Consider the following 18,194-nt stretch of genomic DNA (forward strand, 5'->3'; position numbering starts at 1 on the left):
TCTCCTGTTCCTTTCTTTCCGGCCTTGTTCTAAGCGCGAGGAATTTCAGTGCACGCGCATTAAATTTTCGCCATATTATGACGCGTGATTTTGACGGTTGATCCATCGCATTGGATAAATCCACTGGCTGTTCCTGCCAAGATGATTTTTTAGTTGTTGGTGGTGTTTTTGTTCTTTTAGCAAAAATTGGCATTAATCCCTTAAGTCGCATCTTAGTGAGGGAACTGGATATTTAAAAATGTATTTGGCCATTCCTTGGTGTTGTATGCTCAGTATTTCAATGATCGCCTGTTTTCTCGGAAGTGGACCAGGTATGTAAACAATTTAAAATCCGTTTTTTTTAAGATTAATTAAGCATTTCGTTGAAAGTAAACCTGAAATTTTCAACCACGCTCTGTTTGTCTTCTCAGTAAATTGAAGAACTGCACCTTTAGGGGCCAGTTGAAAATTGCAACAAGGAAGAGACCTTGCACTTGTCCCAAATATGTTGAAGTTTCTTTGAATCGTTTTTTTCAAACGAGGAAATTAAATCGATTGTATCACAGGTATCCGAGAGCACCCCGAAGGCTATGTAGGAGTTGTAACCCACAGAATCCACCATATCTGGAGTTGCTTAGTGAGTAAATAAAATTACTATTTTAGCTCGTAAAGGTAAAGTTTGACCAGTGGTGCATGTATTTGCTTATTTGCGGTAAGGACAGGCAACCCAGGTGTCGTACCATTGATCTAATTTAGTAAGCTATTCCTCGTCCTTGACTCCGTCTGCACGTTTTGGGTCTTCGCTGCAACCTTGAATCAATGCCTTATTTAAGCGGCTAGTAAACACTGAACCTGGTGCTGCAACAGTTCCTCATGCTGCTTAGATCATTCGTCATTTCCAGTTATTTGCTTCAAAGGAACGAATTATAGGATTCGGCTCTGACTCTTCCTTTATACACATATATACATATACACATATGCTGAAATTGCAGTCAGGAATTTGCATAATGACTGTAAGAAATGTTGGACACTGACTTATTTGAACGTCAAACGAGTTACCAAGTTTTTTGAGAACGTCGTTTGACGGTCAAGTAAGTCAGTGTCCAACATTTCTTATAGTCATATATACACATATACAAAGGCTTTATATATATATATATTGGGTTTTTTGCTTTGTTTTGTTTTGTTTGTTTTTTTTTGTTTTTTTGTTTTTGTTTTTGTTTTTTTTTTTTTGGGGGGGGGGGGGGGGTCGCGGTTTTCCTGCGCATGTGTAAGATTTCTTTGCCTGGTGTTTTCAGAGAAGGCAGTGAAAATAGGATTCGAACTCGATATCTCATTCAGAGGTAATCGTGATGATCCTCTAGACCATGGAAGACTAATTTTTGGAATATTTTATGTTCTTGTTGCACGCAATGCACTATCCGGTTATCGTATGACTCGGTAACATATCTTACTGGGCTAAATACAGAATTTTATAGTTCTCCCGTTTTTGTTTTAAATACAACTATTCTACAATTGCACTTAACCATATGGTTTAGTCATGGAATGTGAACTTCGGACTACGGAATAGAACTGGATATTGACCAAGATATCTGTTGCGTTCACACTTGAGAGAAACACAGTGTAACACTGGTGTTAACACTACTCTAGTGTCAACTCTCTGGTGTTTTGAATCCCTAGGGAAACACTGAACAATAGAACTTGATTTTAACACTAGTGTTAACTCCCCGAATGCGACCGCAACCATTGTAACACAAAAAACAAGCACTGGAATACAGTGAGCTTTTCAAGGAAAAGCGCTAAAAATCCTTCGAACAAAGTGCAGGCTACCCGTAGCCTCTTGTTGGGAACTATTTCAAGCTCCCCAATATCCTGCCTCTACCCATCACTTGCTCTCGTTGTTGCGCTGATTTCAAATCACAAATTTTTGATGCTAGATCACCTTTATTGAGATTATTCGCTATACGGCCCATTGTTAATATTATTACACCCCCTATCATGTATCGCCTTCCGGCTAAAGACGTATTACAAACGCTGCGCATAACTCGTGCAACGTTTCTCTGTCACTTAGAAGAACGAGTACTTTTGGTATGTGGACGATTATAGCGAAGGGATGTATGATACAATGGATTGGACTTTAAGGATATTATTTCACGAGGAAACAAATGACATGAAAGGTGAGCAAGCAATTGTGGAGCATACACCGCACCGTGCTGACGATTAAGTATTTTTGTAACACAAGATTATTGAAGTTGAGATACAACTTGATCAACAGGACTGGATAATGAAACCAAGGAGGGACTTCGTCGCAAATGCTTGACTAAAGTTACAGAAATTCTGGTACTTGTCATAATGGCGGCTTCATGTTTGACGTTGATGCGGTTGACCTTGAGAGAGCAGGTTCAGGAGTAAGTACTTGCAATGCTGGTCGCTTTCCCTGTCAAATGATGCAGCACAATCGAACCATTTGGTTACTTTCTCTATCACATGTATTTTCCTCTGATTCATTTTTGGGTCTATTCATGCACGTACTGCTTGAATTACATTATTTTGATAAATTTGAAACAACGCAAGAGTTGGAGTTGGGTTGTTGCATAGCCCTTGCGGACAGATAAGTCAAATAAAGGGTACTTGGCGACTACAGTTCTCGTACAGGGTTTGTTTTCTCTTTTCCACAGGCAAAATAGAAAATCAAAGCCACAGTAGTCGTTGAATGCGGAAAAATCTCAGTGGTGCAACCTCGTTCCCAGGGCCTCTCTTCTTCCCTTCCTTTCGCTCCAAGGAAGGGAAGAAGAGAGACCTTGGGAACGAGGTTCAGTGACGTTATTTGCTTATAATTGGTTGGCCCTCGAACCATTTTGTTTGCTGCAATGAACATGGCGGACACTCCATTAATAGGATTGGTTTTTATTCGAGCTTTTGGACCCTCCGAGTAAGTCGTCATACTACTCATATATAAGGTTGTTGAAATAAACAAAAACTTATTTTATAGTCTGCTTGTTAGTTTGTTTGTGCGGAAAAAGTGTAATATCTTGTGCTGTGATATATATATACCGTAAAATTCAAGGGCAAAGGTTTTTGTTTTATTGCAATCCGTCAGCCGCGCAATCGAAGCCCTGCGAAGCACTGCGACGATAAAACGATGGAAAAGATCCTCGTACACTTTGAACACTACAAGGCGACCCTAGAGCTACTTAAAGAAAGAGTGGAAACACACAGAACGATAACTCGCTGAAATCGCGTTAGATCGGCCTGGGGAGTTAGCAAACAACAAAGAATACAACAGAGCAAAAGAGTAAGTAGATTTTATTCACAAAATACAAGAATAATTGACTTTTAAAGCAAAACCGTTGCGTTCCCATACGAACCTTTATAACTTCAAACCGTTGCAACACAACACCTCCATATGCTACAAGGCTAGAGTCAGTTTTCGCAGGTCAAATTCGGTCGTTATGTAATAGTATATGTCGGCCGTATGTATCACGTTACGCTGAACGTTCGCATAAAAGTGAAAAAAATATCCTGCCACCGTGAGCTTGGGCCGCCTGTGCCCGACGTCTCTGGCAGGGCTTGGATTGCGCGGCTAGCGGATTGAAATGAAAAAAAAAAAGTGCCCTTGAATTCTACGGTGAAATTGTAACCGTGGGAACATTTTACACAGGAATATTTGACTCCATTTGGTGGGCTCCTGAGAATTCAGTGTTCGCCCTTGGTATTTTACTGTAATGCCATCCACTTTTTCTCCGTTTAGCGTCGTCCGAAACGACCCAAATTTTTGGCATTTTCCGAAAAAAAAAAAAAAAGGTATCGACATTTTAAAGCCATTTTATGTCACATAGGAGTTTGGGTGGCAACAACATTCACCAACTTTTTCGCCATATTGATTTTGGGTTCACGTCTTGTTGTCACAGTTCCTGGTTCCACAGCTATGATGCTGGGGTACCAGGCCTCCGATTCCGAGAATGCTTATGTTTTTTTTGAAGCCTTTTTTTTTCCAATCCGACCGACCGATCCAATATCAGGAAACGCATTTGACGGTAAACGAAAAAAAAAATTGGGGATGGCCTAACCGTCGACAAGCAAAAAAACTGACCATGGCTCAATTCGACCCGAATCTGAAAAAAAAAAGCCACATAGGAAGGAGCGATCAAAAATGGCAATAAGGCTGGGCTTTTTAATTGATTTCGTAAAATCATATTTTCATATCTTTTATCGGGATCAGGAGCTCACTATACTTTTGTTGGCTTTCCCTCACACTCCTTGGGGAACCTGTGGTGGGACAGCAAGGTGTGGCAAAGGGTAGACATGGTGTATGATATCACAAATTGTCCTTAATCGCCCATGAAGATGTCATGCGCTGTCTGGAGTAGGCTTAACGTTTCACACTGCCCAAGTTGGGGAAAAGAAGCTTTTGTCGACGAGTTGTGGTGCTGATTCACACGTCAACGTCAAACTGTCATCCTGTACGTTTTTTTAAAATGGACGGACTTGATATCACAGGGATGCGTGTGGAACCTTGTGTGGATTCGCGGTTTATCAAGACATCCAGAGTTGTCTTTAAACAAGTGAGCTAAATGTCAACTCGTGAATCAAGAATGCAGGCCGGTCCTGCTGAACGGTGGAAGTGCATGCAATTAGTCAGAAAGAACGAGGCCCGTAAAGGCCTGGCCAAACGCTCGCAACATTTCAACACAACATCTTGCAACATTGTTGGGTACGACATGTCATGTTGCATACGTTTGGCCACCCTGTTGCGATATGTTGCAACATGTTGGATGTTGCTGGATCAAATTTGAAAACAGCCAAATTTTTCGTGCAATATTTTGGATGTTACATGATGTTGTACTCGTTTGGCCACGTTCATATTGTTGCACTAGGGCATGCACGTTAGGTCCACTTCTTGCGTGCCAGGGACTTCGGGCACATGAACATTGATTGACACGTTGCGTTGAAAATTATGAAAATGCTGCGTGCGTTTGGCCGCCCTGTTCAACACATGTCGCAACATCATGCAGCAATGTTGCAAGATGTTGTGTTAAAATGTTGCCAAGGTTTGGCCGGGTCTTAACGTTTTACGTTGCTGCAGATGTCCCGGGTATTCTGAAGTCGCTCCGATCTCCCGATCCCCTCACCATTAAAACTTTAGAACACCAGGCCACGAATTAGCATGTGAATCTTTAGATTAGTCTGCTTAAAAAGATACTCCGAAGTCGTATCGCACTTACTTATGGTGCTCTTTATAATTCTGTAGAATTTTATTTTAACTTCAATGCCAATGGTCAAACTGCCTTCTGGTAGGAAAATATTACTGGACAGCACTTGAGGAAAAAAGGACAGGAAATAGTATTAAGGAAGATGACCTTGGGCAGAGAAGAATATTATTATTATTCTTTGGTCAAGGCCATTGCCCTTAAATCTATCGTTATTCAGAAAATCTGCAAATAAATGGTACATGTGGTCCTGCATATTCTACAATAACGTTTAGCCAGCAAAATGAAAGGATTGGTAGTATTTTGACTTGGTAGTACTTGATTATCCGACGGTCCAGAAAGTGAGAGAGTGTGTGGTCCTGAGCTATGTGTGGACCATAAGAGAATCAGGCAAGTTAGTTTAAATACTTGGAAAATGTGTTGTGACATCATGAACACAGGTGATAAGCCCACATCTACTTCACTCTCCCTTTTCTTTTTTTCACTTTCACGTCACTTCATTTTAAAACAAATCATGTAAAAACAAGACCATGGTAGCCCACAGTTAGCACAGCTATTCTAGTCAGGCCAGTTAGACTACAACAAGCCCAACCTGACACAGGAAATGGTATGTGGATGCAGGAAAATATTATTCGATGGCACTTGAGAGAAATATAACAAGAAGTATTATTAAGGGAGATGACTCGGGAGGAGAAGATGAATAACTTTTATTTCTCGAACTCCTAAGGCCTCCTTAATCTATCATTAGCCAGAATAAAATCTATAACTGGTGTTGTTTGGTAGTGAAAGGGTTGACATGTAAGTGGTTCATCAACTCTTACCTACTCAAAGATTTTTGAGTAACAAATCAGTCTGCTTCATTGTGTCTTCTTCCCAGGGTGCAGGGATCGCGCAGTGGTATGAGCACTTGCCTCCCACCAATGTGGCCCAGGTTTGATTCCCAGACTCGGCGTCATAGGTGGGTTGAGTTTGTTGGTTCTCTACTCCACACCAAAAGGTTTTCTCCGGGTACTCCAGTTTCCCCTCTCCTCAAAAACCAACATTTGACTAGACTTGTGTTCATTGTTAATTTCAGTTTACAGTGTCCCCAATTAGTGCTCCAGCGCTGAAACAACTAGACACTTAAATAAAGTTCCTTTCCTTTCCTTTCTTCCCAACCAAAAGATTGGCCTTTTGAGAAAGACAATAGGCTTGAGCGACACAATAAGAATGTTTGAGTTAATGAGAGAGAGAGTGGTATATTACAAGTATTATTTAATAAATAAAGAGAAGAAAATAGAGTCAAATTGTGTAACATCGATTAAAAAGTATTCCAAAACTCAGAGCAAATGACAAGAAGATTTGGATACCAGTATTATGTTTGTATTTTAGAGTTAATTTTTATTGATAACTCTGCTTCAGTGTCACTATTTCTTAAAAAAAGGCATGAAATTCTTAGAAACAGGTATTTTGCTAAAATTTGATGCAGGCAGCTGGTTTGATTAGAGTAGAGTAACCAACTGTATCAAAAAGGTTTGAAATAATATTTCTTCAAAATTATTACATCAATCTAAAGAAAAAAGGTAGCTGCTTCATGTGCTAGGTAGTTGACAAGGTTTGTCAGCTCTCCGTGCTTATTGAAAGCACTGAAGAAAGATACTGGTAATAGGTTTAAGGAACACATTGAACTTAGGCGGTGTGAATTATTACACTTAGGAGGTGTAGTCCCAAAATTTTTTTTTTCCCGTGAAACAAACCAAATCTTGGCTGAACAGGGAGGAGATGCTGGACCTCCTTGTCATTTACAACTCTTTTGGGACAAAAGGACAATGAAGTCACATGATCTCTCATTCACACCACTGATGAGGTTTGAGAGCCTCAAACAAAATATCCAAATGGTCTTGTCATTTGTTTTGAATTTTAAAATGTCTTAAATATCTGTCTTTTTCTGAGCACACAAATGATATTTTCAGTATCGTAAAGTTTTACCTAACCCCTGAAGTGGCCTCCGATCTGGTGATAAACAGAGTAAAATCTATAAGCATCACTCTTAGGGGGGAAGTGTTTTAAGGGTACATATTTTTTGAGTAGAGCTAGACATTTTTCTCCCATTCATCCCTAAAGTGGACCACTGTTGACAAATAAAATCACCCGGCAACAGACAGAGTATCACTCTTTTGTTTAAACAGAATGGACGAGAAAGGAAGTGGGACTATGTTAAAGTTCATGATAGGTATGTGAATTTTTCTTTTTGACATTTTGACAGTGCCATGTAGCCACTTTCATATATACAAAGTGACTGGCTTGTTCACCGACTGAAAAGAAAAGTCTAAACAACAGAAACAAAAACTTAGACTTGAACAATAGAGAGGCTGCTTCAATACTTAAGTAATGACAGCCGACAAAGCAATAATTATTAGATACTATTTTATTTTTTTGCTTTAGTTGAAGAAAGGGATTGGTGGAAGGGTATTTTCTAGGAATTTGTGTCTGGACATTTTGTAGAGGAGACTTTGTGGTCTCCTATACCATACTTTCTGTCACAATATGAACAGTACTACAAGAAAATAGCTTGAGTGAAAGAAAGATGGGGGCTTAAGTTTTCTTGGAACAGCACTTGTGAACAGCAGCCACAGTTCGGTTTTTCGCTGAGAAAAAAAAAGGGCAGAGAGAATACTATTCCCAAAAAGAAACTTTTCTTTCTTAAGTGTCACTGCCATTTTAGTTTTCTCCTCCACCAAGAGAGTGGTCTTTTGATTTCTGCAGCCACAAAATTACAAGGAGACACCTATGCAATAAAATGAAAGGCTGCCATTGAAAACAAGAAAATGATACTTAGCAACAAACATTGGTCACACTATGGTGTCCAGTACCCTATGTAGAAGCTGCATTGGGTGACTGATAGAAAGCCATCCAAGAATCACATTATCAGTATCACTGCATGTTTTTTAGCTTATTGCAACAAAACAGTTGAAGCTACACAACTGAATAAACAAGGAGAACCCAACGAGCAAATCAAGCCAAAAGCCTTTGAGAGACATTTCTAAGCACCTTGTAATGTATTAAGATTGTCCAGAGAGATGTTTTTATCACCAAGAAGAATTTGATCGGTTCACATATCTTAGCAGAAAATTGAATTGTCCGAAAATTTTAGGGAATGAAAGCTCCATTTCAGAAATTGCTGGCTGAACATTACCTGTAACCTTCCAGGGAACCATTTGCTCATCTGAAACTACTAGGTGATCTTTTTAAATGCCAAACATCGCAAAAATATCCCTTCCGAAAACTTAAGGGACTACTTTTCCCTGGTTGCTGAATCTTTTAGGTGATGTTTTAGTTAAGAAATCTATAGCTGTTTACAAGTAAAACCGAAATTCTTAGAACAGTTTGGCTCTCCCGGAGGTGTATACATTTCGCTGAAGATTATCGTTGGGTGCCTGTGAATAAAGTCAGACTATTAATGGTTTGACTTGTATTTCTCTCAGTGTCAGTGCTCTGCTGTTCAACACAACAAGACAAGCATTTGTCCTCGTGAAACAATTTAGACCAGGTAATTTATTGCACAAGATGCTGATCTTTAAGACAAGACAATATAATTTCTTAATTTTCCCAACTAACCAATAGGCTGTTTACGACAATGCAAATGAAATGGCTGCATGAAAAAAATGGCAATAATTTAGTTTTTTCTCTTGATATGCGATCAGGGCTAATCCTGTAATCTGATTGGCTGTGGGAGTGGGTGGAATTTTTCTATCTTGCCTACCAACCTGGGCGGAATACTAGCCCTGGTTGCGTGAGCTTGTGTAATGACCTTAAATTTCCATTTTTTGACACCGTTTACATGCAGAAGTGTTTCTAAACAGATTTTTATTAGACAAGAGGTGTGGAAATAGAATTCAAATAAAAATTCGAAACATTCAGTTTGTAAGTCACTAACTGCGCTATTAAGCGCGCTGTGAGTCGACAATTAAAAAAGTGATTTCAGAGAGAAAGAGAGAGAAAGAGAGAGAGAGGAAAAAAATAATAAGTTACCGTATTTACCAGCTAAGGGTCGGTCCTATAGCGAAAAACTGTGGCTAAGTTGGCACACAGAGCCTTTGATTTTTTCCACAGCTGTTTACATGCATATCAACAGAAGCCTCTACATGGATGGCCTGAGAGGTAACAGCTGTGTCTCCATGACAATGGAAGACTCATCAATCCCTATTACAGCACCATTCAGTGAAGGCGTTACTTACGAATTGTGTGCAGGAATTATTGACCAAAACATAAGCCCAGCTAGAACAATGAAACAAGAAATTCTTGAGGAGTGTGGCTATGATGTTCCAGAAGAAAACCTTCAGAAAATAGCTTCATTCCGTTCTGGTGTTGGAAGTTCTGGTGCTTTGCAAACATTTTTCTTTTCTGAGATTACTGATGATATGTGTGTAAGCATGGGAGGGGGGAATACTGATGAAGGAGAGATGATAGAAATATTTTACCTTCCCTTAGAGAAGAGCCGGGAGTTCATATTTGATAGTACTAAACAGAAACCTGGTGGGGTCATGTTTGCTTTTATGTGGTATTTTGACAAATTTATGGTTTGAGGTTTTTATCTTGTGACTTGAATTCCAAAGTAGGGAAAAGTATGGTCTCAAACGAAAGCCACTGTCACAATGTTGACTGTGGAAATAATCCACCTCTGTCCTCGCTGAGGCATTACCACTCTCTAACACTTGCGTAAATTGTGCTGTTTCTTGGCAACAATCACCTTTTGTGTTCAGACTGCTTAATAGTTAGCCCGAGCCAGGCAAAAAACTCTCACTTGTGTGCTTGTACTATTGAGAGTTTATCTTGGATTGATACGGTACATTTCCCAATGAGACTAGTATCTTCAGCAATGAAAAGGTTTTTGTTTCTGTAATATCAAGAGTTCCTCTTCAGCCACTATTATGTAAATCGTTTAATAATACAGTATTATACATGTATTATTGTACTATTTACACTAAAACAATAATAACTGCTATTTAATTCATCAATAACAAGTTAAAGGTTTTTGCCTGCTTGTCATTGATTGTTTAATAACTTATTTAATGGCTGGCTTGGTCAAAAGAGGTGGTTTGTGTTCTCAGTAGGATCATTTGGTAGAATGCTCACAGAATCTGCTGCAGTACCGCAAAGCAGACATGTCATTGTGTATTCCTGCAAAATGAAACAATAATTTATTATTATTTTGATTTTTCAAGGTGGTCAGTCAATGAAATAGGAGTGTAACCAATACTTTTACAAGAGGAAGGAATACAGTGAGGCATGATAGTGTTGTCCATAACAAAGAGGAATTATTGCTCTTTGTTAGCATCAACATGATTGTGTCTTTCTTAAATTGACCATAGACTGACACTCGTGGGTTACGAGGAGGTGTTAAGATCCACTCAAAAACTTTAAAGAAAACCCAAAATGTTTTCTCCATTTACATGTATGATTGGCTTAGCCAAGTAACTAGGTGACAAAACAAGGTCAATCCTCTTAAAACTCTTAATCATTAGAAGAATGTTTAAAAATGCAAAACAAAAATGATCAAAAATGATCATGACAACAGCAGTAGATCACATAATTATTATATGATCTACTGCTGTATGTAATGGCTAAGATGAACATTTTTGTCTTTTTTAGAGAAAGAAATTAGCCCAAGGACTCCTGGGGGTTCCCCATTGACGAGTAAAATCCTCTGGCATTAGACAGGGTAAAATACTAAGTTTGACCTGTTCAGGCTGGCTTGGGATTCAAAGGGTTAATGGGGACATTCTAGTTTCTATAGTAAACAAAAAATAAGAAAAACAGCAGCAGCAACCAAAAATAGACAAGCTATATAGCTTGATCATTCTTGAGGAGAAATGTGTGTGCCAAAACTGGATGGAGAGAGAAAAAATAAATGTTTTCTATTGTACCTCTCAAGTGTTGGGAGATGGATTAGAAATGATTGGCATAAATTGCTAATCAGACGAAAAATATGAACAAAGATCTCCATTTTGATAATAATGGTACATGACAATATCATCACAGTAAATAATAATATTGTACCGTATACCTGGTAGCGTCCCTCCACCTTAAAGGTGTATTCATGTGTTGCCACGACGTGATCACAGCTGGCACAAACATCTGCTAAAGAGCATACTCATATTCAGTCACAAAAAAAGACCATTTTTACCGCGATTGCTTGTAATCTCACAATCTGATTGGCTAATTTTCCGTTGTCAATAAGAGTCTAGACAATGCTGTACACGTCATGCTCGCGTCAATTTGTCACGCAATTTGATGGCCAATCAGGAATGCTGATTTTGGGAAATAAACCAATCATATTGCAAGAAAGTTATAGACAACGCTTGCTCTTTCTTTGTGTTATGATTTTGGTCACGCTCTGAAATAAAAACTTTCTTTAGCATTGAATATTGTGGAAAAAAACAAATCGAAAGTGGTTCAGCATTGTCTGTACTATTTGTTACATAGTTCACCAAATGGCCACAATGCATTTTTAATAGTTGTTCAACAGACTGTCTTCAAATATTTTTAATGCATTTTTAATAGTTGTTCAACAGACTGTCTTCAAATATTTTTAAAAGAGAAGGAAGATATATCATTGACGTCACCTATTCATTAAATGTGCCAACCAGAGTCTCGTTGGCTGTTGAAACAAAGGGTCTTTTGTTCCTGTGGTTAGCACATTTGAATAACAAAAGCAATGTTTGTAAACAGATATCTTCCCCATATCCACTGGGCAAAGAAACAATGAAACTACACTTTTTCACTTATCAGTGATTAATTTATATGACCATCATTTATGCAGTGGACAGTGCAATCCAACTCAACCTTACGTACGTACGTTTGTAGGTTACCATTTCCTCTCCATCGTCATCTTCTTCATCTACCTTGTCTGTTACTTTAAGAGGCTCTCTCCTGCCACATTCTTTGCATGATGCAAAGTTGAGTAAATATGAACCGCTCTCCAGGCAAATCGAGCCCTGAAATGTAAGGACCATCCTTATATCCTGTACTGTCTAGTTGATCTGAATGCATGATTCCAAATTGTGATGAACAACTATGTTCTATTGTGGGGGGAAGAAGAAAAGAAACAAGGCCTCGGGACAGGTGGAGTTTCGGTTAACTTATGCGGGGAGTTATGGTTCCTGATGAAACAGCTCAGTCGACCATTCTCCCATGGAGTACATACCATACGACAAGTTTCACCTGCTACAACGCTGGGATAAGCACGAGAGTTTACTCATATTGGCAACTCAGAGTTTCTTACCCTCTGAGGAAGCTCTTGTTTTACACACACTCGGCACATCTTTTCCCTTTTGGTTAAGTTAAATTCCTTAAATTTTCACCTTGTTCCCCAGGCCACGCTCTCATTTCAAAATTGTGCGCCTTCAGTACAAAGCTTTGAAGACATTCTAGTGTCATTTACATGACATACGAAGCCGTCTTTTTCCCAAGGGAACTCTTTGTTCTTACAAAGAATTTCACAGTGAAAAGGGTTTTAAGATGCAATCTTCAAGTGTAGAATACATTAACTGTCCGAGGTCTTCTCGGTGTATTAGGGTTATTTTTCTTTACACGTTAACTGATGAATCTGGAATGTAATCCAGCCAAATTCAAACAGCTGTGTGTGACAATGAACCTACCATGAACGACACCAAACAGGGTCCTTTTGTTCATTGGATGTCATCAAACAAGCCATACATCGGGTAAGTTTTATTTGCTCCCTTCGTGTTTAATAATTTAATGAAATTCTGACTAAGTTAAAGGAAACTTAGAAGAAATACGTTTCATTTGACTTATGACTTTATTTTATGTGTCGTCGTATCTTGCGTACCAGTCAGCTGAATAACGTAAAACAAGTTGTGCAGTCTGTTTCACGTAATTTTATTGAAAACTAGTTTAGCTATGACTATCATGGATGTCATCATTTTCTCCTATTTCATTTGTATTAAGGTATGACCACCCCATAGGTGTAATAGTCTTGTCGGTGCTGGGGCTTGCTGTTTGGATTTTGGGATACAGACTCGTAAAGGTAATATTAAAGTGCTTTTTATTACACAATGATTCTGTGCTGTTATTTGATCCTTGAAAGCTTTTTTCCTTGTAAATTGATCTCAACCCAAGATGTTAGTGCATATATTGTTGTCACCTATAAATTTTGGTCCACATTGTGTAACCCTTAAACTGAGGGGTGAGACAGAAAAGCACCAAATAAAAGCTGTATCATGTCTTCTTTTCCTGTTAACATGCAATTAACTTTTGTCGCTTTGAAAACATTAAGGAGGCATGTGACCCATTGATCAAGTTGTTGGATTTGCGTGAGGTTAGGACTCAAAGGCTTTATTCCTGCCCAGACCAATAGCAGTGGTTAGAAAGGTCACTGGATAATGTTATCCACTGCATAAATCACTATGCAGCAGATAAATGCTAGCAAAACCACTTGAGTTATCCAGTGGATAGTGAAACAGCTGGGTCCTGGACAAACTTGTTGATACATGTTTTATTCCTTCAACATAATATCTAAACAAATAAATAATATTATTTCCATGAAGTAAATCTTCTTGTTGTGGATCCCCCTTTCATCCCAAGCAATGTTGAGGGATTTCAAGCTTGCTAATTTGCTGTTTTTCAAAAACAATTTTACTTTGGTTGGGGGACTTAAGAGGGGAGGTGTAAAAAATTTTTGGCCAAGATTGCGAATTTGTCATCAGCACTCTAAAATTGAACTCTGAAGACACTTGATTGCTTCCTGTTGGATGACTTCCTAATCATGTTGTTTCATTTAACTTGTTAATTTCAGATCTTTATTGTAGGGGTTTGTCTGTGAAAAATATTTAGCGTTATAAGCTAGAAAATGATCCTCTAATAAAAAGAAAAGTGTTGATGTTTACAGTACACCTGGCTTATCTGTTTGCCTCAAGAACTCTATGTATGGTAGGGATGTTATACATCAACTTTAAAACGAGGGTCTTCTAGTCTTAAAATAAATAAAAAATACTGATTAAAAACTACAGTTTGGTCTTGTTTGCCTTGAGATTGTACAGCACATGTAGGGATATTTGTACCCAAACTTTGAATAGCACATTGCAGCAGTTTATTATAAAAGACTCACTGTCGTTTGTAATCTTTTTTTTTTTTTTTCAGCCAATAGTCATCATAGCAGCATTTATTTTTGCTGGTGCTGGTTTCTACTCTTTAAGTCCTATGGTGTTAGATACCGAATTCTGCTGTAATGAAAATCACAATGTTGAAGGTAGAGATTTATAGACAAATATCCCACTCTCCTAAGAGGAACTTAATAGTGGCAATAGGACTGTTTGAAAATTTTAAGTCACTCAAGATATGTCAAAGTAGTATCATGACACAGGGGTTTCAATAACTTCTGAAATAGCCGTCTGATAGCCCATTGAAGGCGGCAGTTTGACAAGTTTATGATAGCATTTTTTGTGAAAATCAAGGCAAACTAGCCAGTGGTGTGAGGCAAAGCAGGCGGCGGTATACCGCCGGTAACCGGCTTCCATTGAAACCCCTGATGACAAGAAATACCGTACTGTAAATAGCATGGTTTGTTTTTAAAGACACTGTGGTGCTGCATCAGTGAGGGAGTGAATTGTGGTAAGGAATTGGTAAGTGGTTCAAGTTTCCTATAAACCAACCCATTCGTGCAGTGAAATCCTGCGGCAACAAACCTTGCCTGGCCTTGTATGTCAACTGTATAGCTATAAATTTTCCTGATCCTAAATTAAAATGATTTTAAGCTCTAAAAACCATTTTTAGCATGGATCTAGCACACTTTGGTTCTTGTGTATGTGTTGTACGTTTTAGAGTAGAAAAATGTGATAATGGTGAACAAAGCATTTTCCTTGCCAAAATTAATGAGGTAAAAGACTAGAGAACATGTATATATATGTAATAATTTTATGGCCCTTTGCCGAGCACAGTGAACAGAGCAACTGCTTCTAGTTAGCAGTTGCTTGACCCCCATTTTGTGATATCATTTTTGTTAATGTGTTGGTATTTTTGGGAGTGGGATTTTGGAATTTAAACAATTATTTTTTTAATGACAAAATCCCACACACAAAATTGACCACTTGACCACTTGAGGAAAGCTGACATTTTGTGCCTCAGCCTTGGTTGCAGGGAATCAACTACACTGTAATTTCACTATTTGATACACCAACTTTTTAAAAGTTGAGCAGAAAAATAGTAAATGTAATTCAATTTAAGTCGATCGGACATCGTTTTTGTTCTCTTTTGACAGTAAGGATCTCTCTTAGTATTATTTGTGGCCTCATAGCTGGAGCTCTGGCCTGTTATGTGTACAAGATCGGAGTGTTTTGTATGGGGTGTGTTATTGGATGGGTAAGCACATCATCTTCAATGCCTTTTTTTTGTCCTGATTATTATTTGTAATCTTGCAGTGAAAATGAGTTTACTCATTATGGTATAATGATAATAATGTTTTTAAGAATTAAAGATAATGAAGGTCAAAACTTTTTGGAGAATTCAATAATTATTATCGACTTCTCCAAACAGTTTTGACCTTACATCTTTACTTGCTATGCATGACCCTCTGTTACGAAAAATAGCATTGCGTGACTAGCGTCACTGTCTAGAAGGTTCGCGAGAGTTTGTAGTTTGTTTATTTTTAGGTTTGTGCGTAAGCGTTTCTAAATCGGTGTGTTTTGTAATCTTTCTATAATTAGAGTGATTACTATTTTAGAAAGTTCGTTCAGTTTAGTTTGCAAGCTACCTTTCCTCAAAACATTCGAACTCGTAACACCCTCCAGTGGAAAACAAGTAACAATAATTATTATTATTGCCACAATCTAAATACAGCTGTAAGCTGTGGCTCTGACTAGTTAAGTTATGACAAAATAAACTATTGAATCAAAATGTGGAAAATTGCACACATGTAGCTTACAGTAAATAAACACATTTGGAATTTAAGAAATACCCTAGTTTAGCAGCAGGGATGTCACAGTGGTGAGAGCACTTGCCTCCCACCAATGTGACCAGGGTTCGATTCCCAGACTTGCCACCACACAATGTGGATTGAGTTTGTTGGTTCTCTACTCTGCTCTGGGAGGTTTTTCTCCAGGTACTCCGCTTGTGCCATATATTTTTATAGACGTTAGTAATATTATCTTTCTGCTTTTCCCTTTAATGTATATGATATAAATAATGTACATTTCAAAGTTTTACATATTTTTACCATGAAATTTTAGAATATTTAGCTTAGATTTACATAGTTATATTTTATGTTTATATTTAGTTGTATTTGTACGGGGAATTAGATCATATATTGTAAATTATTGTTAAATTATTATCATTTCCCCTCTCAAAACCCGACCTGTGATCTGATATAACTTAATTAATGTTGATTTGATTTCTGTAGTGTCCTCAATTAGTGTCTTAGAGCTCAATGCACTTGACATTTAAACAAAGTTCAGTAGGAGTGGTAGTGATAGTGATAGTAGTAGTGGTATTGTTATTGTTGTTATTTATTGTAACATTGTTATTGATATAACATAATAATATTATTGTTTGTTATTATAACATATTGGGAGCTTAAGAGCTTCGCCATTAGAGTAACTGAAGGTTTTTTGTTTTCCCAGTAGTACACAACATCCTGAATTGTGTTTACAGTTTACCTCTTGGGTATTTTAATTCACACAGGCTGTGTCTATTGTAGTGGTCACATTATGGGTCTCAAAACACCTCAAGAGGTAAGATGTTCTCTGCTCTCTGAGAGTTGGCTGGAATAAGGGAAGGGGGGCGTACCAGCGGAAAATGCAGTGGCCTTTAAGGGAGAGCAAGGTATTCAAGTCTGGAAGTTCTGACCCCCTCACTTTCCCTCCTCCAATGAGAGAGAACCTGGTTTACATCTAGAGTGATGAAATTTAACAGACTTGTTGTTGGACAAGTCTGCACAATGGAAAATAAGATTTAAGATGTCTTAAGATGTCTCACATGCAGTACCATGGTAAATACAATGTAATATCTCACTTGTAAACAACCTTCCAAATTAATACAATAGTTGTATGAGACATTTTCAAATTTTCAATTGAACCAATTGTCTGATTTTGACTTGAAGTACTACAGATGATTTGTATTAATTTTGTTACCCTTCATGTAAAGATATGTGCGGCTTTTTTCGTAGTGAACTTGCATTTTATGGGATATATGGTGCCAGTGGGCTTGCAGTTGGAATTGTAGCTGTTTGGTTAGAAAAGATCTTCGTTATTGTAGCAACATCTTTCACTGGTTCACTTATGTTTCTCCTAGGTAGGTGTATAATAAAATAATAATGTTATTATTAATTTTATATCGTGCATTTTACTCTCTCTGGAGCACATGGCGGCATTGCACAGAAGTTTAATAGCAAGAATGAAAGTAACATTATATTTTGCAGGACTGGATTGTTACTGTAGGACAGCCTTCTCTACTTTGATCAAACAAGTTTTGTTTCAAACAAAGGAAGTTTTCAGCAAAGCTGCTTTTGCACCGTCCCAAGTGAAGTTGGATTTTCACGAACGTCATGATGAATTCACTGACCAAGGTGAGATGTTAGGCAATGTTTTAGAGTTTACTAAAGTAAAAGTCTCCCTGTATGATGATGATGATGATGATTATTGTTATTATTATTATTATTGCTTATGGACCATATTCATAATTGGTGGTCAATAAATTATTCCTTTGTTTATGTGCTAATTAGACCAACTAGCCCTGTTCTAAAGTGACTTTTCTTTTGTATTTTGTGATAACAATGCATGATAGACACAACAGCTGAATACTGATGGGGTCCTGAGCTTACATTTAAAATTAAATTTAAAATAAAAAGAAACCATATTTAACTACAAAACAAGTCATTAAGGTCTATGAACGAGAGTGCATTAAACCAGTGTATGTGGTAATCATAAATGTCACAATTTTCTAAGAATTTCAGGATTTTCCTGGGTCACTGAACAACCCTGTGTTATTACTTAACCCATTCACACACCTCAA

At 37.9% G+C, this 18,194-nt stretch overlaps 3 protein-coding genes across 4 annotated transcripts in view; 2 read left to right on the forward strand and 1 right to left on the reverse strand.

Moving 5' to 3' along the window:
• Positions 1–4,327: 4,327 nt before the first annotated feature.
• LOC138027332 (uridine diphosphate glucose pyrophosphatase NUDT14-like) lies at positions 4,328–9,754 on the forward strand. The gene is made up of 4 exons (XM_068874913.1): positions 4,328–4,544; positions 7,358–7,401; positions 8,654–8,718; positions 9,282–9,754. The coding sequence occupies exons 1-4, from the start codon at positions 4,458–4,460 to the stop codon at positions 9,752–9,754; spliced, it is 669 nt and encodes a 222-aa protein (XP_068731014.1). The 5' UTR covers positions 4,328–4,457.
• LOC138027333 (protein Churchill-like) lies at positions 9,019–12,632 on the reverse strand. Of its 2 annotated transcripts, none has more exons than XM_068874915.1 (4): positions 12,454–12,632; positions 12,028–12,166; positions 11,236–11,306; positions 9,019–10,349 (listed from the first exon to the last, which is right to left on the reverse strand). In XM_068874915.1, exons 1-4 carry the CDS (start codon positions 12,490–12,492, stop codon positions 10,254–10,256), a joined length of 345 nt encoding a protein of 114 aa, XP_068731016.1. In that variant the 5' UTR covers positions 12,493–12,632; the 3' UTR covers positions 9,019–10,253. The 2 variants fall into 2 exon arrangements, with proteins under 2 accessions (XP_068731016.1, XP_068731015.1); XM_068874914.1 differs by having other exon boundaries at positions 11,236–11,309.
• The window catches only part of LOC138027331 (uncharacterized), a 7,189-nt gene continuing 1,627 nt past the window's right edge, over positions 12,633–18,194 (forward strand). Inside the window, exons 1-7 of the mRNA XM_068874912.1 lie at positions 12,633–12,892; positions 13,140–13,218; positions 14,331–14,439; positions 15,448–15,548; positions 16,866–16,915; positions 17,350–17,474; positions 17,602–17,748. Of these exons, the coding sequence (XP_068731013.1) occupies positions 12,831–12,892; positions 13,140–13,218; positions 14,331–14,439; positions 15,448–15,548; positions 16,866–16,915; positions 17,350–17,474; positions 17,602–17,748 (673 nt within the window). The 5' untranslated portion in view covers positions 12,633–12,830. The remainder of the gene's footprint in view (positions 12,893–13,139; positions 13,219–14,330; positions 14,440–15,447; positions 15,549–16,865; positions 16,916–17,349; positions 17,475–17,601; positions 17,749–18,194) is intronic.

This window comes from Montipora capricornis, chromosome 12, assembly GCF_036669925.1.
Source record: "Montipora capricornis isolate CH-2021 chromosome 12, ASM3666992v2, whole genome shotgun sequence".
Lineage (NCBI taxonomy): Eukaryota > Metazoa > Cnidaria > Anthozoa > Scleractinia > Acroporidae > Montipora > Montipora capricornis.